Source organism: Amphimedon queenslandica, unplaced genomic scaffold (assembly GCF_000090795.2).
Source record: "Amphimedon queenslandica unplaced genomic scaffold, v1.1 AMPQUscaffold_13511, whole genome shotgun sequence".
Taxonomy (NCBI): Eukaryota; Metazoa; Porifera; class Demospongiae; order Haplosclerida; family Niphatidae; genus Amphimedon; species Amphimedon queenslandica.
In genome coordinates this window covers 119,683-147,426 of record NW_003546253.1, presented here as the reverse complement: position 1 = coordinate 147,426, position 27,744 = coordinate 119,683, and the positions used below count along the sequence as shown (strand labels likewise).

The 27,744-nt window shown below is 35.2% G+C and overlaps 4 protein-coding genes across 9 annotated transcripts; 2 read left to right on the top strand and 2 right to left on the bottom strand.

Annotated features, from left to right (window-relative positions):
• Positions 1 to 70: 70 nt before the first annotated feature.
• On the bottom strand, positions 71 to 13,465 carry LOC100632144 (proliferation-associated protein 2G4-like). 5 transcript variants are annotated; one of them, XM_020005100.1, is made up of 13 exons: positions 13,316 to 13,465; positions 13,140 to 13,268; positions 12,973 to 13,078; positions 12,503 to 12,572; positions 12,312 to 12,404; positions 12,115 to 12,257; positions 11,946 to 12,024; positions 10,060 to 10,138; positions 9,950 to 10,001; positions 4,815 to 4,909; positions 4,528 to 4,585; positions 326 to 395; positions 71 to 228 (listed from the first exon to the last, which is right to left on the bottom strand). In XM_020005100.1, exons 1-13 carry the CDS (start codon positions 13,407 to 13,409, stop codon positions 121 to 123), a joined length of 1,176 nt encoding a protein of 391 aa, XP_019860659.1. In that variant the 5' UTR covers positions 13,410 to 13,465; the 3' UTR covers positions 71 to 120. The 5 variants fall into 5 exon arrangements, with proteins under 5 accessions (XP_019860659.1, XP_019860672.1, XP_019860675.1 ...); XM_020005113.1 differs by lacking the exon at positions 326 to 395 and adding an exon at positions 3,653 to 3,722 and having other exon boundaries at positions 191 to 228; XM_020005106.1 differs by lacking the exons at positions 71 to 228; positions 326 to 395 and adding exons at positions 3,365 to 3,568; positions 3,653 to 3,722.
• A 1,054-nt stretch (positions 13,466 to 14,519) lies between these two features.
• Positions 14,520 to 18,342, top strand: LOC100637280 (centrosomal protein of 78 kDa-like). 2 transcript variants are annotated; one of them, XM_020005089.1, is made up of 16 exons: positions 14,520 to 14,802; positions 15,302 to 15,386; positions 15,496 to 15,592; positions 16,427 to 16,499; positions 16,541 to 16,644; positions 16,723 to 16,903; positions 16,951 to 17,064; positions 17,117 to 17,187; positions 17,233 to 17,338; positions 17,391 to 17,478; positions 17,558 to 17,588; positions 17,641 to 17,877; positions 17,935 to 17,973; positions 18,031 to 18,046; positions 18,099 to 18,192; positions 18,243 to 18,342. In XM_020005089.1, the coding sequence occupies exons 1-16, from the start codon at positions 14,523 to 14,525 to the stop codon at positions 18,277 to 18,279; spliced, it is 1,653 nt and encodes a 550-aa protein (XP_019860648.1). In that variant the 5' UTR covers positions 14,520 to 14,522; the 3' UTR covers positions 18,280 to 18,342. The 2 variants fall into 2 exon arrangements, with proteins under 2 accessions (XP_019860648.1, XP_011409573.2); XM_011411271.2 differs by having other exon boundaries at positions 18,028 to 18,046.
• On the bottom strand, positions 18,331 to 21,121 carry LOC105316413 (GPI ethanolamine phosphate transferase 1). Its single transcript, XM_020005069.1, has one exon. It carries the CDS (start codon positions 21,082 to 21,084, stop codon positions 18,388 to 18,390), a length of 2,697 nt encoding a protein of 898 aa, XP_019860628.1. The 5' UTR covers positions 21,085 to 21,121; the 3' UTR covers positions 18,331 to 18,387.
• Positions 21,122 to 21,143: 22 nt separating this feature from the next.
• Positions 21,144 to 25,433, top strand: LOC100632019 (transcription factor SPT20 homolog). Its single transcript, XM_003383341.3, has 12 exons — positions 21,144 to 21,282; positions 21,349 to 21,442; positions 21,951 to 22,168; positions 22,221 to 22,481; positions 22,556 to 22,654; positions 23,016 to 23,183; positions 23,277 to 23,435; positions 23,490 to 23,785; positions 24,003 to 24,243; positions 24,468 to 24,557; positions 24,613 to 24,726; positions 24,796 to 25,433. Exons 1-12 carry the CDS (start codon positions 21,229 to 21,231, stop codon positions 25,078 to 25,080), a joined length of 2,079 nt encoding a protein of 692 aa, XP_003383389.2. The 5' UTR covers positions 21,144 to 21,228; the 3' UTR covers positions 25,081 to 25,433.
• The last annotated feature ends 2,311 nt before the right edge of the window (positions 25,434 to 27,744 follow it).

Genomic DNA, 27,744 nt, shown 5'->3' with positions numbered 1-27,744 from the left:
TGTTAGCATGGGCCACACACAGATACAACTTAACACAATTTTAATGAACAAAATAAATTATCTTTGTAACAAGTAGAAGAAACAATAATTAATCTATAAATAAATCAATTAAACTTATTCTCAGTCATCATTTGTTCCTGTCTCAGCTTCATCTGTGGCTGCTGACGACTTTCCAGCCTTCTTCTTCTTCTTCTTAGCTTTCTTTGACACTGATGTTGCTAATAATGTCTAAAATATAATAATAACAATAATAATAATAATAATAATAGTAATAATAATAATATTAATATTATATAATGTCACTGTGTTTATGAGTCACTATTACCTTAAGTTCTGCATCATCTAATTTATTGGTGCTCTCAATCACTGATGGATCAAATAATGTATTAGTTATTCTATAAAACAAAAAGGAATGAAAGAAAGTAATGATTTTGTAGTAGTCTACAGTTCAACAAATTATATTAAAGTATAGGTATAGCAATAACTTGATCAGGGTTTCCCACCAAGCATGGTAAGTGAGCTAAACAGCACTACAATGCTACATGGCTTTTGGAGCAACTTTAAAAATTTGTAAAAAATCAAGTTTTGACAAGAATCAACTCAGACTTTCTACACAACACAAATACATGTATATACATGAATAAAAATTATAAAAATGAAGAATTCTCTCCTTTTTATTTTTGGTAAAATTTTTTCAAAAACCCTGTACTATAGTACAAGGTGTTTTGCCCAAAATTTGGAGCAATTTTAGAAATCTGCCGTCAAGATGCTAAGTACTATATCAAAAACTGTGGGAAACCCTAAACTTCATTACTTTAAAGGTCCATTTTGGCATCAGCAACACAGTAAACTTGAATTGAGCTACTAATTCTCCTAAAATAATAAAAAAAAGCACAAAATAATATAATAACAATAATAATGATGCTGATTATAATAATAAATAAATCAGTAAGTAATAATTATAAATACATAGGCAGTCAGTAACAGGTTAAAATATGAACAAAGGAAGAGCTACTAACTCTTTCTGTCGGGGAAAGAAAGTGTTCGTCATTCTGCCATTAACAGTAGTAGCAATCAATTATAAAATAAATATAATCATAAGTATAGATGTACCTTCTTTTTCATACAGTACATGAAATGGTTCCAATAAATTATGATTAGTACATTCGACCACACCCATTCTTGCCTTTCCTTCCTCTTCAATTCAAATGACCTGCATGGGCGGAGTTACATTAAAACCACAACCACTAAATGAAAATGGCATTACATCAAACTTGCTACAAACTTCACTGAAAAATGCTAAAACAAATCATTATTACAATAAAATAAGGGTATTATAACTATCATACCTCTGGAGGACTTCATTTTTAGATTATAATTATCTTCAGTTCTCTTGTACACAGTAGTCCTAGTGTCTTGCTGTCTTGACTAGTGACATATGAAAAGTAGAATAGAAATGGGAAACATTAGCAGTTGTCATTAAAATGTAATAATGAGAGGAGCTAATGATAAACATAACTTTTGGGAAAAGCACCGAGGAAATTTTAATGTTTATATAAACAGATTACACGGACATACCTCACTTCGTATCTCTGCCAAAACATTGATGCTTAGCTAGACATTCTTTTGTTGTCAGTTAATACTATCACGATGAAGAAAGCCTTATTCTTTGTTACCATACTAATGATGCTATACGTTGTTGCTCTCTCAAAAGGTGATTTCACAGTTGAGCTTGAGGCAGAGGATGGTATCAGCACTGAGGCAGAGAAGATGTACAGGAGCAATGCCAAGAATGGTATAGCAGTTCTCATCAAACAAGGAGCATCTATAACTCTGTTCTTTACAATGACTGGAAATGATGTATGCCGAATGCAAGTGGGAAATCTCCACTACAGTAATGATGGTGAACCAGATGAGCTTACTCTTACTTTAAACAAGGCCAGCAGTAATGTGCTTGGAAGCACTCGTACAAGAGGAGCTAGTTCTAACGGAGAATTATGGAACGATTTTCAAGACACAGGTCCTGTTGGAGGCTATACAAGTATTACAGAAGGACTGTATAACCTTGTCATAGAAGCTACAATTGCAGATGAATATGGAGTTGAAGTGGACTATGTCTCACTTCAGATCTTGGACTGTAATAATAGTACAAGTGTCAGTGCTGTTAAAAGTGGCTACATACGATATCTAGAATGCAGTGTCTGTGCCTGTGACCCTTGTGAAAAATTAGAAAATTATGGGGTTGGAACAATTGTGACTGGCACAATCGCTTGCTGTATCGCTATTGCTGCTATTTGTGTAACAATTATTCTTAAATGTTGGGACCGAAAAAGAGGAAACTAAAAATATGAAATTAGTGAAGATTAACAGTAACATCTCATTGTTATTCCCACCCCACAAACTTTGTTGATACTTTAATTTTATTTTTTTTGGTAATTGCAAATAAGTGCAACTAGTAACAAATGTCATTTGTTCTGTGTCGAAATATCCTAATAATATCCCAATAAATTACTAACCTTTCCATCTCCTGTACAAATGATGTCAATAGTGTATACTTCATTTAACTCAAATGCACTTGATTTTTCATCCTCTCTTAAAGCAAACAAATAACAAAAAACAATAATAATAACAATAATAATAATAATAATAACAAGAACAATAACAACAACAGCTCATGATAGCATAATTAGCATAAAGAGTTATTGTCCCTATTTATTGATTTACTTCTGAGAGTTGCTGGGGTTAAGAATTATAGTCTTTTCACTATCGTACAAATTCTTCTTTAATCTGTGAGAGAGGATACCCTCGACTGGCGAACATTTAAAATCAGCACCAACTCTATTGATGGCATCTGTCACTGCCAGACTCTAGAAGACAGAGAAAAAGGTACTCAGCTTCAAAAAAATCATAACTATATATACTTCTCCTCCTGGTACTACCATTCTGTAAGCAATCTCAGAGGCAATGTGTCCAGCCATTAACACATCAGCTAATCTACCAGTTACCTTATTATCCTGAGAAAGATAGGGAGTAAGATAATATTAGTGGGTCAATTTAAATTTCAAATATCTTACTTAACCACTGTAGTGTGTGCCACAGCTGCTATAAAACCATCAAAATTCAACATGTACCCCTAGTTCACTACACATAAAAAGAACAATACACCAAAGATCAATTAGACCATATAAGGTATTGGGCTACTTATAGTTAGAGCTTGATTGCTTAGTTCTTATTTTAACTGACTATTTTCTAATTGACAGTGACATTGTTTTGCCTAACTAGTAACTAGTATTACAATATGCAATCAAAGCAGATGCAACTACCACAATCAAGAGTGCATGAAGCACCATGCACTCCTGTCATATATGTTAGCACACGATTGGTATTAACAAAATAAATTATCTTTGTAACAAGTAGAAGAAACAATAATTAATCTATAAATAAATCAATTAAACTTATTCTAGTCATCATTTGTTCCTGTCTCGGCTTCATCTGTGGCTGCTGACGACTTTCCAGACTTCTTCTTCTTCTTCTTAGCTTTCTTTGACACTCATGTTGCTAATAATGTCTAAAATATAATAATAATAATAATAATAATAATAGTAATAGTAAAATTAGTAATACTAAATTACTAATAATGTGACTCCATTACCTTTAGTTCTGTATCCTCTAATTTATTGGTACTCTCAATCACTGATTAATCAAATAATGTATTAGTTATTCTATAAAACAAAAAGAAATACAAGAAAGCAATAATTTTGTAGTAGCCTACAGTTGAACAAATTATAGTAAAGTATAGGTATAGCAATAACTCAATCAGGGTTTCCCACCAAGCATGGTAAGTGAGCTAAACAGCAGCGCCATGCTACATGGCTTTTGGAGCAACTTGAAAAATCTGTAAAAAATCCAAACTTGATTGGAATCAGTTCAAACTTGCTACACAACATAAGAAAATGTACATTGTATATGCATCAGAAAAATTTATTAAAATGGAGAATTCTCGCCTAGTGATTTTTGGCAAAATTTAGCTTCCGACTCTGTACTATATATAGTACAGAGACTTTGGCCCAATTTTGGAACAAATTCAAATATTCATAAAAAATTCAATTTTGATCGGAATTAGCTCAAATTTGCTACATAACCTAAGAAAATGTATAATTATGTATCAGAAAAAATATTAAAATTGAGAATTTTCTCCTAGCCATTTTTGGCAAAATTTGGTTATCAACCCTGTACTATAGTACAGGGACTTTGGCCCAATTTTGGAGCAACTTCAAAAATTCATTAAAAAATTTAATTTTGATTGGAATAAGCTCAAATTTGCTACACAGCATAAGAGCTTGTATATGCATCAGTAAAAATTATAAAAATGAAGACTTTTCTCCTTTTCATTTTTGGTGAAATTTGGCCAAAACCCCTGTACTATAGTACAGGGTGTTTTGCCAAATTTTGGAACAATTTTAGAAATCTGCCATCAAGATGCTAAGCACTATACTAAAAACTGTGGGAAACCCTGAACTTCATTACTTTAAAGGTCCATTTGGCATCAGCAATACAGTAAACTTGAATTGAGCTACGAATTCTCCTAAAATAATAAAAATAATAACAACAACATTAATAATAATGACTATGATGACAATAAATAAATTAGCAAGTATAATTATAAATACATAGGCAGTCAGTAACGGGTTAAAATATCAACAAAGGAAGAGCTACTAACTCTTTCTGTCGGGGAAAGAAAGTGTTTATCATTCTGCCATTAACAGTAGTAGCAATCAATTATAAAATAACTATAATCATAAGTATAGATGTACCTTCTTTTTCATACAGTACATGAAACGGTTCCAATAAATTATGATTAGTGCACTCGACTACGCCCATTCTTGCCTTTCCTTCCTCTTCAAAAGATCTGTATGGGCGGAGTCACATTAAAACCACACCCACTAGAAATACCTCAATGAAAATGGCATTACATCAAACTTGCTACAAACTTCACTGAAAAATGCTAAAAACAAAATAAAAACAATATAATCATTATTACAATAAGATTATTCTAAAAGGTACTATAACTACTATACCTCTGGAGGACTTCATTTTAAGATTATAATTGTCTTCAGTTCTCTTGTACACAGTAGTCCTAGTGTCTTGCTGTCTTGACTAGTGACATATTAAAAGTAGAATAGAAATGGGAAACATTAGCAATTGTCATTAACATGTAATAATGACAGGAACTAATAAACATAACTTAGCATAGAGGAAATGTTAAATGTTATGACAAATAATGGTTAGCTAGGAATTTACAGTATTTTGCTGAATTGACAAGTAATATCAAAATGGAGAAGGCCTTATCCTTTGCTTTTATGCTATATATTGTTGCTCTCTCAAAATGTGATTTTACGATTGAGATTCAGGCAGAGGATGGTATCAGCACGGAAGCAGAGAAGATGTACAGGAGCAATGCCAAGAATGGTATAGCAGCTCTCATCAAACAAGGAGCATCTATAACTCTGTTCTTTCAAGTGACTGGGAATGATACATGTCGAATGCAAGTGGGAAATCTCCGCTACAGTAATGATGGTGCACCAGATGAGTTTACTCTTATTTTAAACAAGGCCAGCAGTACTGTGCTTGGAAGCATTCGTACAAGAGAAGCTAGTTCTAATGGAGAATTATGGAACGATTTTCAAGACACGGGTCCTATTGGGGGCCATACAAGTATTACAGAAGGACTGTATAACCTTGTCATAGAAGCTACAATCGCAGATGAACACGGAGTTGAAGTGGATTATGTCTCATTTCAGATCTTGGACTGTAATAATAGTACAACAAGTGTCAGTGTTGTTAAAAGTGGCTACATACGATATCAAGAATGCAGTGTCTGTGAGCCTTGTGAAAAATTAGTAAATTATGGGATTGGAACAGTTGTAACTGGCACGATCGCTTGCTGTATCGCTATTGCTGCTATTTTTGTGACAATTATTCTTAAATGTTGGGACCGAAAGAAAGAAAGGAAAAATATGAAATTAGTAGAGATTAACAGTAATATCTAATTTTTATGCCCACCCCACAAACTTTGCAAAGCTGTTTTAGTATAGTACAATGATTTTATTTTTAGTTTCCTTTTTCCTTAATTTTAAGTTTTAATTACTATTATCACTTCAAAATTGTATTTTAGTTCTAGTTTTATTCTTCCAGTGCTTCTAGTTTTAGTTATAGTTTTATTCACCAAACTTTTCCCGTTAATGTAAAAACAATTAAACCATCAAAATTCAAAATTAAAAACCAGTGAATGAACCAAATGACCTGACATGCTAGGTATTGGTGGTCACACCTCTTAATTATACTGTAATACCGTATAAGTGGTTTTTTCGAGGGTTGCAAATTTCGCGAATTTCGCGGATTCCCTCGTGATTCGCGAAAATAAAATCCGCGAAAATCAATTTAATACGGTACCCGCATGGCACACGTGGTAGAATTCGCGAAATTAAAATCTGCGAATTGGAATTTTAGCAGATTTCGCGAAATATAATTCCCTCGAAAAAAACCACTTATACGGTACTTTAATTAGCTACAAGTGTGCAATTTTAGATTTAGTGTAAAAATATTCCTATAATTGATTTCACCACCTTGCATGCATAACTGGGCACTTATTAAGACTTACAGAGGTTCTCTCTACCTTATAATGCTTCTAGAGAAGTCTTTAGACAGTATCTCTATGTTCTCTTGCTGCTAGAAAGCTCATAACTTTGTCCCGTGTAAGCCGCCATTTTGTTTGCCGTGGCCACACCCACTAACGTAAAGGAGCGTGGGCAGGTGGTTGCTAAGGCTTGTTATTTCTCCAATACAACATGCATAAAAGAAATGTAAGTGTGGACATACAAATAAATAAATAATATAGATAGCGCGACGGTGAAATCAATAATAGGAACAACCTGGGGGCTTCGCCCCTAGGTCGTAAAAATATCCTAACCTTTCCATCTCCTGTACTAATGATAACATCAATGGCGTATACTTCATGTAACTCAAACTCACTCGATTTGTATTCTCTCCTAAAAAAATAATCATTATAGCATAATTTTATTAGCATACAGAATATTTATTGGTTTACTTCTGAGAGTCGCTGGGGTTAAGAATTATAGTCTTTTCACTATCATACAAATTCTTCTTTAATCTGTGAGAGAGGATACCCTCGACTGGTGAACATTTAAAATCAGCACCAACTCTATTGATGGCATCTGTCACTGCCAGACTCTAGAAGATAGAGGTATTCAGCTTCAAAAAAATCATAACTATATACCTCTCCTCCTGGTACTACCATTCTGTAAGCAATCTCAGAGGCAATGTGTCCAGCCATTAACACATCAGCTAATCTACCAGTCACTTTATTATCCTGAGAAAGAGAGGGAGTAAGATAATATTAGTGGGTCAATTTAAATTTGAAATATCTTACTTTTGAACATCCAACTACTGTAGTGTGTCCCACAGCTGCTATAAAACCATCAAAATTCAACATGTACCCCTAGTTCACTACATATAAAAAGAACAATACACCAAAGACCAATTAGACCACATAAGGTATTGGGCTACTTATAGTTAGAGCTTGATTGCTTAGTTCTTATTTTAACTGACTATTTTCTAATTAACAGTGATCTTGTTTTGCCTAACTAGTAACTAGTATTACAATATGCAATCAAAGCAGATGCAACTACCACAATCAAGAGTGTGTGAAGCACCATGCACTCCTGTCATATACGTATTAGCACACAATTGATATTAACAAAATAAATTATCTTTGTAACAAGTAGAGGAAACAATAATTAATCTATAAATAAATCAATTAAACTTATTCTCAGTCATCATTTGTTCCTGTCTCGGCTTCATCTGTGGCTGCTGACGACTTTCCAGCCTTTTTCTTCTTCTTCTTAGCTTTCTTTGACACTGATGTTGCTAATAATGTCTAAAATATAATAATAATAATAATAATAATAATAATAATAGTAATAGTAAAATTAGTAATACTAAATTACTAATAATGTGACTCCATTACCTTTAGTTCTGCATCCTCTAATTTATTGGTACTCTCAATCACTGATGGATCAAATAATGTATTAGTTATTCTATAAAACAAAAAGAAATACAAGAAAGCAATGATTTTGTAGTAGCCTACAGTTGAACAAATTATAGTAAAGTATAGGCAAGAGTGGATAATTATTTAGGGAGAGTGTCTAACCTGCCTATATTCTGTGATACCACAGCGCGTATGTTTACATCCGTTTTTTGCAAGTATACAGAGTTAATCTCAGTAATCTTCAAATTTATGGGTGTGACTGATAAAATGGCGCTTGAAGCATGCAGGCAACTTTAAGACTTATATTTCCACTCTGAGGATCATATAGTGCGAGAAACAAGCAGGAGCAGACGGGAATATGTTCTTCTAATGGTTGGCTCTTTCTTATTTGCAGCCTTCTGACTTGGAATCAGTATAAGGACGCAAGAATGGCTACTTGGTGCTAATAACCATGCTATGTAAACTTACGCACTGTGGTATCACAGATTATAGGCGGGTTAGACACTCTCCCTAAATAATTATCCACTCTTGGTATAGGTATAGCAATAACTTAATCAGGGTTTCCCACCAAGCATGGTAAGTGAGCTAAACAGCAGCGCCATGCTACATGGCTTTTGGAGCAACTTAAAAAATCTGTAAAAAATCCAAACTTGATTGGAATCAGTTCAAACTTGCTACACAACATAAGAAAATGTACATTGTATATGCATCAGAAAAATTTATTAAAATGGAGAATTCTTGCCTAGCGATTTTTGGCAAAATTTAGCTTCCGACTCTGTACTATATATAGTACAGAGACTTTGGCCCAATTTTGGAACAAATTCAAATATTCATAAAAAATTCAATTTTGATCGGAATTAGCTCAAATTTGCTACATAACCTTAAAAAATGTATAATTATGTATCAGAAAAAATTATTAAAATTGAGAATTTTCTCCTAGCCATTTTTGGCAAAATTTGGCTATCAACCCTGTACTATAGTACAGGGATTTTGGCCCAATTTTGGAGCAACTTCAAAAATTCATTAAAAAATTCAATTTTGATTGGAATAAGCTCAAATTTGCTACACAGCATAAGAACTTGTATATGCATCAGCAAATATTATAAAAATGAAAAATTCTCTCCTAGCCATTATTGACAAAATTTGGCTATCGACCCTGTACTATAGTACAGGGACTTTGGCCCAATTTTGGAGCAACTATAACAATTTGTAAAAAATCAAGTTTTGATTGCAATCAACTCAGACTTTCTACACAACATAAGTACATGTATATGCATCAGTAAAAATTATAAAAAAGATTTTTCTCCTTTTCATTTTTGGTGAAATTTGGCCAAAACCCCTGTACTATAGTACAGGGTGTTTTGCCAAATTTTGGAACAATTTTAGAAATCTGCCGTCAAGATGCTAAGCACTATACTAAAAACTGTGGGAAACCCTGAACTTCATTACTTCAAAGGTCCATTTGGCATCAGCAATACAGTAAACTTGAATTGAGCTACGAATTCTCCTAAAATAATAAAAATAATAATAACAACATTATTAATAATGACTATGATGACAATAAATAAATTAGCAAGTATGATTGTAAATACATGTACATAGGCAGTCAGTAACAGGTTAAAATATCAACAAAGGAAGAGCTACTAACTCTTTCTGTCGGGGAAAGAAAGTGTTCATCATTCTGCCATTAACAGTAGTAACAATCAGTTTTAAAATGGATATACATGTAACTATAAGTATACCTTCTTTTTCATACAGTACATGAAATGGTTCCAATAAATTATGATTAGTACATTCGACCACGCCCATTCTTGCCTTTCCTTCCTCTTCAAAGGATCTGTATGGGTGGAGTCACATTAAAACCACACCCACTAGAAGTACCTCAATGAAAATGGCATTACATCAAACTTGCTACAAACTTCACTGAAAAATGCTAAAAAATAATCATTATTACAATAACTCTATTTTAAAAGGTATTATAACTACTATACCTCTGGAGGACTTCATTCTAAGATTATAATTATCTTCAGTTCTCTTGTACACAGTAGTCCTAGTGTCTTGCTGTCTTGACTAGTGACATATTAAAAGTAGAATAGAAATAGAAAACATTAGCAAATTTCATTTAAATGTAATAATGAGAGGAACTAAATCAACTAATGATAAACATAACTTAGCATAGAGAGGAAATCCCATACACATCAATGGCATGTTAATGTTTACACATCAAATCTTGAGAGAGTAATGCCTCCGCATCTCTGCAACAAAACAATGATGCTTACTAGACATTTATTTTGCTGAATCAGCAGTTCTAGTCAAAATGAAAAAGGCCTTATTCCTTGTTTTTTTGCTATACGTTGTTGCTCTCTCAAGATGTGATTTCATGTTTGAGCTTCAAGCAGAGGATGCTATCAGCACTAAGGCAGAGAAGATGTACAGGAGCAATGCTAAGAATGGGATAGCAATGCACATCAAACAAGAAGGATCAACAACCCTGTTCTTTCAAGTGACTGGAAATACATGTACATGTGAATCGAGCATTTGCAAAATACAAGTTGAAAAACTCTACTATAGCAACGACGGTCCATCAGATGAGCTGACTCTTACATTGAATCAGGGAAGCACTACTACTCTACTTGGATATGTAAAAACAAGAGAAGCTTATGGTAATGGAAATCTATGGAATGATTTTCTAGGCACAGGCCCCATTGGAGGTTCAATAAGTATAAAAGAAGGGCTGTATAATCTAGTGATAGAAGCTACAACGGCAGATACAAATGGAGTTGAATTGGACCGTGTCTCACTTCAGATCAAGGGCTGTAGCTACAACACAACATACGTTAGTGTTGTTAGAAGTGGTTACATACAATATCAAGAATGCGAAACCAGCAAAGAATGTAAAGAGTGTAAAGAATGTAAAAAATATGGTCTTGGATTTCTTATTACTGCCTCTTGTTCTTGTTTGTTTGCCTTGGTAAGTATTATGATTACAATTGTTCTCAAGTGCTGTGACAAGTGTTGTAGAAGAGAGAGACGTAGGAATCCCAACGAAAGAATCAATGGTCGACAATATACTGTTTTAGATACCGAGTTATAATTTTTTGTCTCGCAGTCTCTTTTTTTAATGCTATTTTTACTTCACTACTTACATAATGATATTTGTCTATTTTTTATCAAAATCATTGCGATTAAAATGACGCTAACAATAACTTGCAAAAATTAGCACCAAAAATTAGCACCAAAAATCTACACTGCTTTGTGAAATATGATATACTATGTCCCAACTGAGAATGGACCGGAAGTGAAAGCAGCTGCATTGGAATTTGAAAAATGTAGTTACGTCACCTATGACATGTTATAATGATATTCATAGAGACATGGCCAATATTTTGGCTGTGTTGTTTCACTCTTAAAACAGTCTTGTTCTTCCTGATAAGCAGTACAATAGCTGCTGGAGTCAACTAGTCTTTATAAAAGCCATCATTATCAGAAGATCTTGCTCTATTAGCATTTTAAAGGAAGAATTATCAGTTTGGGCGCTCCACTACATGTGCTTATGTAAACTATGACATCATAGAACGTCATTGCGGTTAGCTTTGGTATGCCATTGGGTCTATAGGGAGAACCCGGTTCTCAGGGTTCCTAAGGGTTGAGAGACCCAAGATCTGAGGTCCTGAAGCGGCATTGGGCGACTAAGAACCTGTAAAAGTCTCATCTTTATCCCACATTTCTATAAAAAGTTATTCCAGTTTTTCTTGGTCCAAACTCAGTTGGGACATAGTATAGTAAGGTATTAATTTACAAGGAATTTGTAGGGAACTCCACTAGTTTATTAAAAATACAACATTTTTGCATCAAAATATCCTAATAATATCCTAACCTTTCCATCTCCTGTACTAATGATAACATCAATGGCGTATACTTCGTGTAACTCAAACTCACTCGATTTGTATTCTCTCCTAAATAACATTAACAATAATCAATTAATCATTAAAATGTATTATTAACAGAACTATACTATCAATGTTATATTATATTGATTGGTTTACTTCTGAGAGTCGCTGGGGTTAAGAATTATAGTCTTTTCACTATCGTACAAATTCTTCTTTAATCTGTGAGAGAGGATACCCTCAACTGGTGAACATTTAAAATCAGCACCAACTCTATTGATGGCATCTGTCACTGCCAGACTCTAGAAGATAGAGAAAGAGGTACTCCCCTTCAAAAAAACCATAACTATATATACCTCTCCTCCTGGTACTACCATTCTGTAGGCAATCTCAGATGCAATGTGTCCAGCCATTAACACATCAGCTAATCTACCAGTCACTTTATTATCCTGAGAAAAAGAGAAGGGGGGGGGGTAAGATTTAGAAAACGTGCCACAAACAAGAAGATAATTGACGTGAGCTAATTTTTATGCTTTGGGTATCTTACTTTTGAACATCCAACCACTGTAGTGTGTGCCACAGCTGCTATAAAACCATCAACATGTACCCCTAGTTCACTACACATAAAAAGAACAATACACAGTGTAATGTATTAACAAGCAACCACCACAAAGGGACATGGTGCAGTTAATCAGTGAAGAACAAAAGGTCAACAAGAAGAACTGTTGGACAGTTTCTGAGAGAGCGTGTTAACACTTTATCATCATATAACTGCATTATAACTACATTCCTTAAAATTGCTCAAAAATTTGGCCAAAGGCCATGTATTGTACACCATAGTATAGTATTTCATCAAAAATGGCTAAGAGAATTCTCATACATTAATCACTACTACATGTAGGTCTGACACATAAAGTACTATTAAAAAGTTATCACAAAATGATCACACTATGATCACACTATTTCTTTGCTAAAAGAAGCACCACCCAATATCAAACACAATGTACACAGACATACACTTTAACAAGATTTCCATTGACGAGTGTTACTAAAGGATCAGACTTGAGAGGAGAGAAATGACAGACACAGTTATTGACTGATATGCAAGTCGGAAATGCAATGCCTAAAAACACAGCACAGTAACGTATGGTCAAAAATTTATCGGTTAAATAATTATTAACAACCTTTCTTCATCTCTTTTTCTTTCTTGAAAACTTTGCCTGCTTCTTCTAGAATCATCTGATCCCCTAACTGGCAAAGATCGAGTACTTTAGCACCCTCAATGCAGCCATCAATCACTGTCTTTAGGATACCTAGAATGAAAATGAAAAATAGAACATATGAACAATAGAGAACACACGGTTGGCCATATCTCCAGCCATCTTGTATTTGGTAACGACGACATCTTCGGCAATGGTTGGCTCCTCATCTGAGCTGTCTCCTCTCTCCGCCATGACATCAAACAGACATGTGGTTCTCACTCACAATGCAAATGCGCATGCTCGTTGCAAAAGACAAGATGGCGTTTTTTGATCGACTTTGTTTTAATTGGGCTTGCCTGGAAATGAGCTTATTACTTGCAGCAAATGGTCGGCAAAATAAAACTGAACTGCTGTGCAAGTAATTATAAAAATTAAAAATTAAAATTAAAAACTATAGTTAAAAATTAAAATTAAAAACTATAGTTAAAAATTAAAATTAATTAAAATATAATTAATCAAAATTATAAAATTAGTTTTTATTGTGTGGGCGGGGTGGCAATTGTCATGGCAACCGTATCATAGTAACTGTAACGTAGCAACAGTAACTTAGCAACAGTAACTTAGCGACTGTAACCTAGAAACTGTAACCTAGCAACAGTAACTTAGCAACAGTTAAATAATTAATTAAAATGATATTAAAATTTCTATTAATAAAAATATTTAAAAATTAAATAAATATTATTAAAGTTAAAAAAATTAATTCAAATAGAATAAAATAAAAATAAATAAAAATTATAAAAATAAAATAATAAAATTAAAAATAAAAAAAATTTAAATTAGTATAAAAATTAAAAATTAAAATTAAATTAATCAAAATAATAAAAATTAATTTTTATTGTGTGGGCGGGGTGGCGATTGTCACGGCAACCATATCATAGCAACTGTAACCTAGCAACAATAGCTTAGCAACAGTAACTTAGCAACAGTAACTTAGCAACAGTAACTTAGCAACAGTAACTTAGCAACAGTAATCTAGCAACTGTAACCTAGCAACTGTAACTTAGCAACTGTAACTTAGCAACAGTAACTTAGCAACAGTAACTTAGCAACAGTAACTTAGCAACAGTAGCTTAGCAACTATAATTGCACGGGCGCTGCGCTCAAAAATAAAGTGCTAATTTGTAATATTAACCATAAATAATGATTATAATGAATATTTTTATTATTAACATAGATAATAGAGTAATTTAACATAACATTTTATCTAACATAGATAATAGATAATAGTTTCATTTACTCTAATATCTATGTATATTAACATAGATATTAGAGTTAATATCTATGGTATTAATATATCTATTATTTATGACCACACCTACCGCGGGAAAAATAAACAAAATGGAAGCTTTCAGGAAAGCACAAACCGATTTTTGTACTTATTATGACAGCCTCTGCGCCTTACAGAACTCGTACCCCCTTGCTAGGATTAGGGACTCGGCAGCTGAAGGTCTTTTAAATTGTCAAGTGCATAAAATGAGGCGGAACGACTGGTGCCCAGTGCTGACTGCGCTGAGAGCCAACAGGATCATGCACACTGTTATATTCACTGATAAATGGGAAGAGAATGCCCAGCATTACTTCAATGGTGAGGACAAGTACATAATTTAGTAGTAGATAAGGGATTATGATAAAAAAGATCATCGCTTCAGTGCAAATTTAAAAAATGCTCAAATTAAATCAAATTAAATTTTGTGCCCAGAATCTTAATGTAGAAATTGGGATTTTCAACCTGTTTTTTCTCAGACAGCTACAACTCAGAATGATTGAATTATTAACATAATAGCATAAATAGGCATGAACATTGTATGTACATGTAGATAGAATACCGTATAGTACAAAATTTTGGAGGGCTGTAAATTTTGTGGATTTCACAATTCTTTGAAGATTTGCCCTGTGAAAATCAAGTTATTACGGTACAAGATGGCAGACCGCATAAGTTCCCAAAATTTAAATCTGCGAAGTAGATTAGATTTTTAGGCAAGTTCGCAGAATTTATAGCCCTTGAAAGTTTTGTGTAATACGGTTTACATGTACATGTAACATGTCTCATTTAATGATATTTGCTGTGTTCTTCCTGACATTAGATGATGAAGGTAGTGTAAGGGCCAGACTACCAATGAGACTGATAGCCAAGAGAACTGATAATGAAACAGTCACTGATATCATTAGGTAAGAAAATACAGAGCTACAAGTATTATTATTATTATTTTAATTTGCATGATTATAATTTTAGATCTGTATTTGTATAATTTTGGATCTGTATTTTTTATAATTTTAGATCTGTAAGACCGATACTCTCCAATTCTGATTCTCTTACTACACTATTACTTGAGGGCCTACAAATGGACATTAAGATTATAAAACTCCTAGCTAAAGTAAATAGAGTCTAAAATAATGCTCCATTTTGTGTAGAGTACTACCCTGTCTCTAAGAACTGATATTTTGTTTTACATGTATGTCTTCTAGTGAGCAGAGATACACCACTTTATTTTAAAGCAACTTTTAAAATTCATAAAAAATCTAATCTTGATTGGAATCAGCTCAAAGTTTCTACACAATATAAAAACATGTATTTGTATTAGAAAAAATTATAAAAATGGAGAATTTCCTACTTTTCATTTTTACTGAAATTTGGCCATTGACCCTGTACTATAGTACAGGGACTTTGGCCCGATTTTGGAACAGCTTTAAAAAATCGTAAAAAATCTAATCTTGATCGGAATCAGCTCAAACTTTCTACGCAACATAAAAGCATGTATTTGTATCAGAAAAAATTATAAAAATGGAAAATCCTCACCTTTTCATTTTTGGCAAAATTTGGCCATTGACCCTGTACTATAGTACAGGGACTTTGGCTCGATTTTGAAGCAACTTAAAAAATTCATTAAAAAACCAATTTTGATTGAATTAGCTCAAACTTCCTACACAACGTAAGAACATGTATTTGTATCAGAAAAATTATTAAAATGGAGAATTCTCTCCTTTTCATTTTTGACAAAATTTGGCCATTGACCTTGTACTATAGTACAGGGCTCTTTGCCAAATTTTAGAGCAATTTAAAAAAATTTTCTGATTGGAGTCATGTCGTATTACAATGATAATGCTTTGCTAAATGCTGCATGCTAACTATTTTATGTCAGGGTTGTATTTTTACTTTGGTGAGCACGTTTGCTTGCCAAATATTTGAATCTATTTTCAATTAATCATAGGGTCTCTATAGAAACCAATCTCTTAAGCACCTCTCGTTAAAAGGTTCTGGTATTGGCGATAAAGGTCTAACAGGTACGTAAAAGTTTTTGGTCCTTTTTAAACGTATTTTTCAGTTATTTGTCAAGTCTTAAAGAACTTCCATTGCCTCGAATGGATTGATTTCACATGGTGTCACCTAACTGCTGGGGGAATGAATGCAATTGCTGACATGATCAGAGTAATAATGATTAGTATTTATCATTATCAAGAACACCCCTCCCTCTCTTTTCTCTTACTCTATTTTTATGTATTGTAGTTTCAGTCTATTCATAGGCAGAGCTCAGTTTGGAAGGACAGCTTAAGAGGCGGTCATTTTACGAGTCCTTCAACACGCATATCTGGTCTTAAGAGAATCACGCTCAATTTAAATCCCAATATCAGAGACAGTGGCGCAACACTGCTGGTACAAGCACTGGAAGATGATGTGTGGATCAAAGGTATGGATTGATAAATTCTATAGTACATCTTTCATTGGATGCTTTAGCTCTGGATATGCAAACTTGTGGATTGACATCAAACACTGCTCATCTCTTCCAATCTCTTCTTAGGACAAATAAAGGACTACTGATAATAGATATTAGGGAGAATGCACTAATGGGTTAGCATGATATTGTAGTTTTGTTAACATAGATTATAATGTTTTTTTAAAGACGATGATGAAGTTGATGTACTTATGGAAATGCTATCGAAAAGGCAAGGGAGCCAAGGCTTTGAGAAAAATGTAAAGTCAACATTAAAGCAATAATTATATTTAACTATAATGCAGAGATATGAATGGCTGGATGTTGAGATTAGTAGAATCCACGACCTCCTTAAAACTGCTGGTGTACCAATATATAGGAGAAGAAAGAAACCATCATCGGCTTTACCAGGTTAGTGAATTTGAAGTATATTTTGCTAGACATACACTGTAATACTGTATAGTGACTCATCATCATGTTCCTTCTGGTCAAACTAAACTAAAGAGGAAAGGCCAGCCTTGGAGGACAGCAGCTAGACCATCACAAAGATGGTAATAATATCATCACGTACATGTACAATAGCATGTACATGTACATGTATGCATTCATGTATCTTTATTTCATTGATAGGAAAAACTCACTGCCATCCTCAGTTTCTAAGGTACAGTATGCTACACAACTCTTACAATGTTACCTATTGAATACCTGTATAGAGATTAAGCAGTACAGATGAAGAGAAGTCTCACTATTCATCATCTTGTATTAGCAATGGATCGTTAACCAATGGTACTACTACTACCAATGAAGCAGCAGCTCATCACACTAAGCCGATACAAGTCACAATGACAATGGAGGAGTTTCAACAGTTGCAAAGTGAAGTTGTGAGATGTCACAACAAATTAAGAGAAGAAGAGAAGGCTAGGCTTGAATTGAAAACAAGACTTAATCAGGTACAAGAAAAAGATGAAAGAGTCAAAGAGGGAAATTTTTCATTTTATTTATTTTAGCTTGAAGAAGAGAACAAGTTACTCCTGAGCAGTGTAAAAGTAAGATCCTTCCATATAATTACAATAATTTATTTTGTTTTATTTTTATTTGAGGAGAAGCAGTCTTTAAAAGGTAAGGTCCTAATGTATAATCAATTTTGTATTACTTATAACATACTTACTAGGCAGTAGTAGTAGTCTGGATGATGAAGCTATTCAAACAATAGAGGGTACCTTTAAGCAATTTAATGCTTTCCTTGACCTCCTCAATGAGAAAGGGTAAATACAATAATAATAATTATTATCTTAAAATTGCTATCTATTTATAGTTACAGCCACCTAACTAAACTATTGTCTCAAAGTTAGAAAAACAATTCAACATTTCAAAAATATCAAAAAAGAAAGTCATTATTGTTCAATCACAAAAATTATATTATTTTTAATAATTATTATTTAAATAAGTACTATATACCGTCAATCATTTAGCCCATCAGATTTCCTTGGAATGATCACTCTGCCTGTCAGCACTTGAACAATGAGCAATAGAAAAGGGAGCAACATTGCTAGAGCAATACTGACATAAAAATAAATCAAACTCTCATCTTTAGTAGTAGTTCCTTCAATGAAGAAAAGAAAGTGAAGAGGCATCAGGTCCACAGTAACAGTTAGAATTATTAAACTGGCCAATAGCGAGGACTTTGCCAAAGAACCCAGAATGTTATAACAGCACAATGTAGTAGTTATCAGTAGAATAAATTGAGAGCTAAACAATACCAGTTCATCTTGATAACCATGTAATAGATTAGGACAGTCAAGGTGATGAAGGGAAGTCGCTATTACAGTAAATGCTATCACTGCTCTTCTAAAAGTTGTAGTATATTCCGTATTTGATATTTCATTCCTTGGAATGAGAACGGGAGTCTCAATGGGCTTGTAAGCTATAACACCATCACATAGGCTAGTCACTTTATTGTCTTTTCTGTTAATCAGCAAATCTTCCACAACTAGCCAAGTGTAATGACATAGGCTTAATAAAACTAAGAAGATTATCGACCCGTTATTGCCATTAGATGAAATAATGAAAAGAATTAACATGAATAATCCTAATTGCAAAAGACGGCCATAAACACTCAATGACAAACCAAGTAAAAGTGTCAAGGACATCAATACAACACCTAACTTCACATAATGGGTGTTGACATACAGCTTTATTAGTGGGTTGCTAATGAAAATGGCTAGGAGGAGCAACAACAATTGGATCCATAGGGTAACTTTTGAGTTGAACAAAGATGAACTGGGACTTGTTAGTGCATAGCTGATAGATGGTTTTAGAAGAAGGAACAATACCAATGCAACCACTAATAAACCAACTGCTGTATTTAGAATAGATGGCACGCTACTTTTAGACAGTATAGATAGATATACAGTCATTATTACACACGAGACTGACCAGTACAATGATGAATGGAAGTTCTCTCTACCTTGTTTAGTTAAAAGTGGCCACAATGAGAGACCCATCCATAGCAAAGAGAGTAAATACGGTCTTCCATTAAAACTCAATACAACTAGTTCAATTCCAGCAATACTAGCCAAAATGATAAAATTACTTGTGTAAAATTGAGCAGGATTCTTGGAGCTTTCCTTTATCANACGACTCACATAGTTGCAATTGTTGATAGCACTAGACCAGAGAAGGAGTGCTCCACAGAAATAGATCATGAAATGAGGAGGCATGCCTTGATACCAGAGTAGAAATCCAAGCCCCAAAATGAAAGAAAATATAATAAAATAGTACAATCCTCTCTTTCTTGAGTCTGCTGGTTCCATATCATGATCTTGTCTGGTCAGTATAGTAACAAGATAAGATATCCAACCTAAGAGGAGTGATGCCATTATCAGTCGTACGGAAAGTTGATGATAGACATCATAATATTGAATGGCCTCTTTAGCAAGTGATGCTAATTCCATTGAGAGATCAAGAGCTTCTTGTAACTTCCTTTGTTTAATGTAACTGGAAATCATTGTTTTCCTCTTGTGCTTAATTTCCTGAGTTAACTTGTGATAGGGGCGAAATAGAAATGGCAAAGACTGTGAATGAAGGCTCTTTTCTTTAGCAGTGACTAACTCCAGCAGCTGCAAAGCGTTTGAATAAAACGCCTGGGCAAAGAACTCCTTATTATAATGAATATAGTGTACAGGTAGTACCCCCAACGAATGAAGAGGTATCCGTGTACCAATTAATATGGAGAGAAGAGGTGCAATGTCAGTTTGATCCAGATCCACTCTCTCAAGGCGCTCTAGTCCCCACTGCTCTGACCACTCATCGTGAACTGTTAGTAAACTGCTGTGTTTTGAGCGTGGATTCTTAATCCCAGCACCCCATGCTACAAATGGCAGCATCAATGGTAAAGACTCGATAGTTGCATTACCAAGTACTGATGCAGTAAATACGAATGTGGTCTTTCTGTCTTTGTAGTATGAATCAAAGAAACTCGATATGTTTTGCATGGCTGTATCAATGCTAGACAGATCTGCTGATCCAAAATTAAAATAAAATATCGTCTTGTCTTTCATTAGCTCCTCGCCCACTGTCTCTTCGTTTCCTTTGACTAGAAATAAGTTTTCAATGTGATCAGACATCCAGTTAAGCGACGCATTGGATGTTGTCACTGCTGTTACTGGAGATTCAAACAAATGAGTGATAGTACCAGTGTCATTATTCAAACAGGACCCATCGTGGCTGCACCATATCCAGACCTTGCTTGCTGACCTAAGCACAGTATCTTCATTATGGTCACTATAAGTACCAGTCAAAAATGGAAGAGAGTTCCTGGTATTATTATTATTATAAAAGTCATCATTAGCATCACTATTGCTAAAATAAGATATCCCCCATCTTCCTTTCTTCCTAATGACACTGCGTATGAAAGGTAAGTCTGGTTGGTCCTCGTTCTTTACCGAGTATGCATCACTGGCAGTTGCATTGCTCACAATAAACAAGACGAGTCTGTTTGCAGGAGGAAGGAGGGAATGCAATTGAGGTCTGAGAGCATTTACAGGCAATGGATCTTTGGATTTGAACAATATATCCACCGGGCAGTACAGGAGTAGAGTGTGAAGCAGGAGAGAAAGCGAGGTGACAAAAAGAATAGCTTTGAAGTGAAAAGCCATGCTGCAGTAGGGTGGGGCTAATTAGAACAAAGCCACGCCTTTATTAATTGTCTGATGGAGGCGTGGTTTGTTTTAACGCCCCGTTTTTGCCCTGGAACTACTGTAAGTCATTCTCTCTCGGTCTTTCTTTCTCTTTCTCGCGTCATGAGTGGAGGAGATTGGGCTAGCTTTGGGCAGCAAGGAGACGGCTCTAACAACGTGAGGATTACACCCTCTCCTTGTAAAATATGATTAAAACCCGCCACTCTTTTATTAACAAAATAGGAAAGTGGAAGTGGTGGAGAATGGGCAAGTTTTGGATCTCAAAACTGGCAGCAAGGGGGACAGCCAGCTGCTCAAGGAGGGACCGGAGAAAGTGGTGAGCATATCAGTTCCACTGGTTTGTTTGTTAGTGTCCTCCCACTAATTGTATTCATTTGGTTGCTGTCTCTACGTTAAATTAAAAATATGCCAGTGATTTATCATATAATTGATGATTTTTGGTGCTAGCATATCTTCCATTATCTATCTAGAGTTAATGAATACCGTACTGTACATGTACATGTAATTTTCCGTCTTCTTGCTTACAAAAAAATTTTGCTGATGTTTTGCTAAATATGTTTGTTGTTTTTTATTTTTCTGAGAATAAGTAACATTTCAATTGACACAACAGCTTCTCCTCTGTAGTTTATTTTGTACGCATCTTGAATTATCAAAACATGTTCACGCATACATGTACACGCACATGTATGTACATAGTCGCACACTCATTAACCACACACATTATGTTCATGGAAGGAGTTTACTTTAACAGTTTTGATTAATAAAATATGCAATTTTGTTTGTCAAACTCTCTAATTCTTTCTTTATCCATTTCCTCCTTTTAGTTAAACGTCCCTCGATGCGTGATAGGCCCCTCCCAGCTACTCCACCCACACAACATGCTCCTCCTTCAAGCCAACCTCCTGGTGCTAGTGTCAATCAAAGTCAGGCCCTACAGCTCCAACAGTACAGGCAAAGACTTCAACAAATGCATGTTCAATTGAGCGGAGGTCAACAGCAATTGAAGGAACTTCAAAAGAACCCCGTTGAGAATCAAGCTAAGGTAAATTTTTCCGTATCTTGTTAATTAGAGGTTATTTGGTATGCACGTGTAGATTAATCAGCTGACTCAGCAGCTTCAAGTGGGCGTCGGTCAGTATCAGAAACTCCACCTCATTGCTAGCCAATTACAGCAGCAACTCATACAGCAGCAGCAAGGCCCATCTCAAGAGACTCCGCCTACTTCACAACCGCCTGCTTCACAACAGGCGACTCCGCCTGTGCAACATGCCACGCCTCCTCAACAGCAGACACCACCCCCTCAACCACAGACTCCTGCACCGGAACAACCAACCCAACCTCCACCTCCTATTCCAGTGAGTGCACGTACCTATTAGTTTCCTAATAGTATCCTAATAATGTACTTGAATATACTGGGATTTCTTTTTAGAAATCTTCGCCTAAGGAAACTCCTAAAAACGATGATATATTTGCTGCTTTTGAGGACTCCCGGGAACAAGCTCCTCCCCCTCCTTCTCCTAAACAACAAGTATTTTATTATTATTAATTATTAATAAGATTTTAAGTACCGACAATGTCAACAATGATAATAATAATAAAATAATATATAAATTACGGTGGGCTCTGTTGAATGCAGTGAACGTGTGACTAATTGCATTAACATAATAAAAGAATGTGGAGTAATGTACATGTACAACTACAGGTACAACCAATTAGCCATACATGTGTACATTATGTTAATGTAGCTATCAGTTGATGCTGATAGTGAATGAAGAGTTATCACAATGATTATATATTACCTGTTTCATGTTACCTTGTCTCTGATTACTCTCCTAGTCATAATGTCTACATAGCGTCAGTGATTATTAGTAATTATTGTTCTAATGTAGCCACAACAGGTCCCGGCACAGACAGGGTTTGGTGACCAGGATGCATTTGCATCGTTTGAGAGTAGCTCACCGGCTCAGTCTCTTCAACCAACCCAACAGCAACAGCCAAAACAAGAACCTGACCTCTTTGGATTCGACTCTCCTCCCAGCAGTCAACAGCAGCCATTGGTACGTGAGACTTTACTCTTCTTTCTTCCCCCTCTTCTTTCTCTCTCTCTCTCTCTCATTTCTCTCTTGTTTATTTCTTTACTAATACTGTAGGTTGCACAGTCTCTTCAGCGTCCATCAATGGTTGGAGCTACTGCAAATGCAGAAGAGTTTGAGGCGCTTCAAGCAGAAAAAGACAAAGCAAACGAGAAACTTGCAGGAACTGAGCAGAAGCTCTCCCTCCTTGAGCAAGAGAAGCAAAGGATTCAGAAGGTTTAGTATTCAGTTATTACAAGTTGTTTTATGGTTGTTCATATACATATGTAGGAGCATGAAGCTCTGAAGCGCTCCAGAGACGATAAAGATCGACAGCTTGAGGAACAGAAAATGGAAATTGAAGAGCAACAGAAGCGGATCAGTGAAATGGAGGCAAGGCATGCCAAGGAACTGGAGCAGATACGAGAGGCCGGACACGAGACTCTTAAAGTGATTGTTGAAGAATATAAAGCACAGATCCAGTTGGCCATTAGTCAGGAGAGAGAGAGAGGAGAAGGTTTATTGCAGGAAGCTATTTCGAGAGAGCAAGAGACTGCGCAACAAAAGATACAGGAACAGCATGAGAGGTATGTACATGTACATGTACCAGACCAGGGGTCAATTACATAATTGTAATTGTGTCATAATAATTGTACTTCTAATTGATTCTAATTTACAAAAGGAGCGTAATTAAATATATAATTGAAATTGAGGTTTTGTAACTGGAAATTTAATTTTTTGAATGATCCACAAAACTTTAATTTGAACAAAATTACTGTGTATCTAATTTTTGTTTATTTATAGACTTACTCTAGCTTTGGATGAGGAGAGGACTAAGAATGAAGAAAAAGTTAAAGAAGCAGTAGAGAAGGCAAGAGAGAATCACGAAGAGCTCTTGAGAAAGGCAATGGCTGATGCTGAAGAGACTTACAAGGAGAAGTTAGACCAAGCACTGAAGGAGGAGAAAGATGCTGCATCTGCAGCCATTGAAAAAGCTTGGGAGGAAGAGAGAAAGAAAAGCCAAGAGGCGCTTGAAGAATTAAAAGTAACCAGAAATGAGAGATATGGGGGTGAGAAGAGAATGACTAGTCTAGGTTTATTTTCAAAAATAGAATGTGTTGTTCAAATACATGTTAATTTTAACTTCAAAATGACTCCAAAGCATTCATAATTTGATGATCTTATCCATGTAGAATGAGCAAATCTTGACCGTAGTATTTATTGAGTTACGGTTGTCTAAATCATAATTTAATATATTTTACTCTTTAGGCTTCACATGTCAAAGAACTAGAGAAAGAAAGAGAGAAGACACTAGAAGCTATTGCTAAAGCCGTAGAGCAGGAGAGAGAAGTGTCAAAGGTTTGCCTGTCGCAAACCTTATTTTATAAATTATTGTTGTTATTTTGATGTAAAGGAGCTACTTGAGAAAGCTCTTGAGGAAGAGAGGGAAAGGAGTGCAGCTGCTATTGAGAGAGCAGTTGAAAGAACACGAGACCTTGTCCAATCAAAAATGGAAGACGTTGCAAAAGTAATAGCACAAATCACAATGTACATACTACTAATACACTCCTCCTTCTCCCCATCTCTCTCTTTCTAGACAAGAGATGCTGCCACTCAGCGCGTACTAAGTACTTTGGATTTGTTCCTAGCTGGAGCTAGATCAAACCTTCAGACATTACTCTCCAGTAGTAATACCAGTAGCACAGGAGGAGTCACTACACCCTCTCCTCCTGCTCCAGTTGAAACCAGCCCGGCTGAGGAGCCTAATGTAGTAGCTACTTCAAAGGTTGAGCCTTCTCCTTCCAACGACCAGGATGGATTCAGCTCTGCTTTTGGTGCCTCTACTTCTACTAATGAAGGATTTGAAGTCTCTTTTGACTAGTCTTTGTTGGTTTCTGCAGCTATTATAAACTGAATTATATTATTTGAGATTTTGAGACTTATGTCCCCATCATAGATTTGCTATAGTCTACTTAGGCTTTTTCTAAAATTATTATTATTATTATGATTATTATTATCATTATTATTGTTGTTGTATTAGGCAGGTACTGTACTGTTTTTGTTTTTTGTCCATGTGCATGATGTGAATTAAGATACTGAAACTGTGTGTGTGCTTGCTTTGTGACTAACACAAACTAATAATAATATTTATAAATTTTAACACTATTATCGTCACGAATGGTTGTGTTTATAAAAGAAGCTGATAATCTTGCTGTTTATCAGTTTGAGTAGGAACTACATTTGTCATTATGCTCGTTAGTATTTTTGTGTCTCTCATCCTTTCTTTGCAGTGTTTAGCCTTTCGTGTGCACCAGGATGGAATGGATAACTTTCTCTGTCTTTATTCACCTAGAACTGTCCCTTGCCGCAGTCTTGAATATGCAGTCAGTGCTGGCACAGCAAAAGAAGCTAGCAATATCACAGTTTTTATTGAAGACTCTAGCCTCTTCCTACAAGACTCAGTCATGCTGAAGCAACACCATTATATATTTATGATTGGTCATTCATCAGAGGCTGACATTGTTACTATAAAATGCAATGGGAATTCTGGATTGATTTTCAAAGACATTTCCCAAGTGAAAGCAAGCAACATGAAGTTTATTGATTGTGGGTCTCATGCTCTTTTGTTTGTGAATTGCTCCCTTGAGCTAACCAATGTTTTTTTGGAGGGGTCCATTGGCAGTGGAGTAGTAATATTCAGAGCTCATAAATATGCTAAACTTGACAATGTATGTTTTATACGCAATGTTAATGGTGGGCTTGTTATTAAAGAAAGATACAGGGACTATAGATTTAGAGGAGATAATAGCAATGTTAGTGTGATATTGAATACTGTCCATTTTATTAATAATACTGCCTTTGGAGGTGCTGGCCTGCTTGTTGATGTAAGTGGTAGGAGAAAGCATAACATAACCATCAGTTCCTCTACTTTCACTAGCAACACTGCAACCAGGGGAGGTGGTGTTTTTTTAAATGCATGTCGAAACTGCAGGATTACTTTCACACAAACTAACTTTTCTCTGAACTCGGCTGTTGCTGGAGGAGGAATGTCTGCTGCCTTAGCTGGCCACGAGAATGTGACATTTCAAAATTGTCTCTTCCTTCACAATAAAGCTTACAAAGGAGCTGCTCTTCACATACAAGGCACTGCAACGAGTCATACTGTGTACATCAGTGACACATCCTTCATGCATAATACAATAGAACACAGCACTAACATTACAACACTCGTAAGTGAATATGGTACTATAGTTAGTCACTATTCTTCTCTATGGCTTGGTGGTGATTCCAGTATTACTAACAATGCTGCATCAGGTATTACCATTGGTGGACCAGTAACAGTTAGCATTGGTGGTAATGCTAACTTCACAAGCAACACTGGAATGAATGGTGGTGCTATTGCACTGTATGATGGAAGCTCAATCATTATTAGAAAAGGTCTTGAAGCTTTCTTTGCTAGCAATAGTGCCGTGAATAAAGGCCCTGCTTTATATTTCTCACATGTGGTACCAAGACGTGCTGAGAACTGTTTCCTATTGTTCGAAGATAATAAAAATGGACAAAGTCTTTCAAAGGAATGTAATTGCTCTATGACATTTGTAGATAATTTACTTAGCAGTGGTCTCAATGGATCTATTTATATAGCATCTTTCAATGTGTGCAGTAGTGTTTCTCCTCATGTAGATCTATCGGATGTGCTCTGCTCTGGGGAATGGGATTATAGAGGAAATCTTTGCAAGGATCAGATAATGACTGGCCCATCAGTTATCATCAATGACAGTCTCTTTACTGCATTGAGTGGTAAGGAGACAGATATACCAATACAAACATATGATGAATCTGGGCATGAAGTAACTCTGATAACTCCAGTAGTGTTTGTGTCATTTGATGACAAGAATTCAAGCGAAGAAACCATTTATGCTAATTATGTTGAAGCCTCAACTCCATTCATTGTTCCGAAAATGTCATTTGCTTCAAAGAATGGATTAAACCATTCAAAAGTTATAACATTTTGGTCTGTTGGTGACACCACGGCTACAACAAAGGTAACTGCTTACATCAGGCGATGTCCTCCTGGAAATTATTTCAACAGGACAAACCATAAATGCCTTTGTGTCAAATCACAATATTTCATCAAATGTCACTCTGATTGGTCCTCACATTTCTTCTATTTGAAAGGAGGTTGGCTAATGTACTATGATTTCTCTAGCGACAGCATATTTGTCAGCTCTCAACAATTCTACCAGCCTCTTATTGCACCTGCAGTAGATGAAGAATGGATTGATAACTATATGGACTTGGATAAGTTGAAAAGCATGTCAGCATTGAATGAGTTTTCTTGTGGTAGAATGAAAAGAGAAGGGATTTTATGCAGTAGATGTCAAGAGGGCTATAGCACAGCTGTAAACTCTTACAATTTCATTTGTGTGAAATGTAGCAGTAATGGGATGTGGAAAAGAATCATTTACTTCTTACTCCTCAATGTGCTACCAGGAATCGTTTTCTGTTTTGTACTAACACTATTCAGTGTAAGAGTGTCATCTGA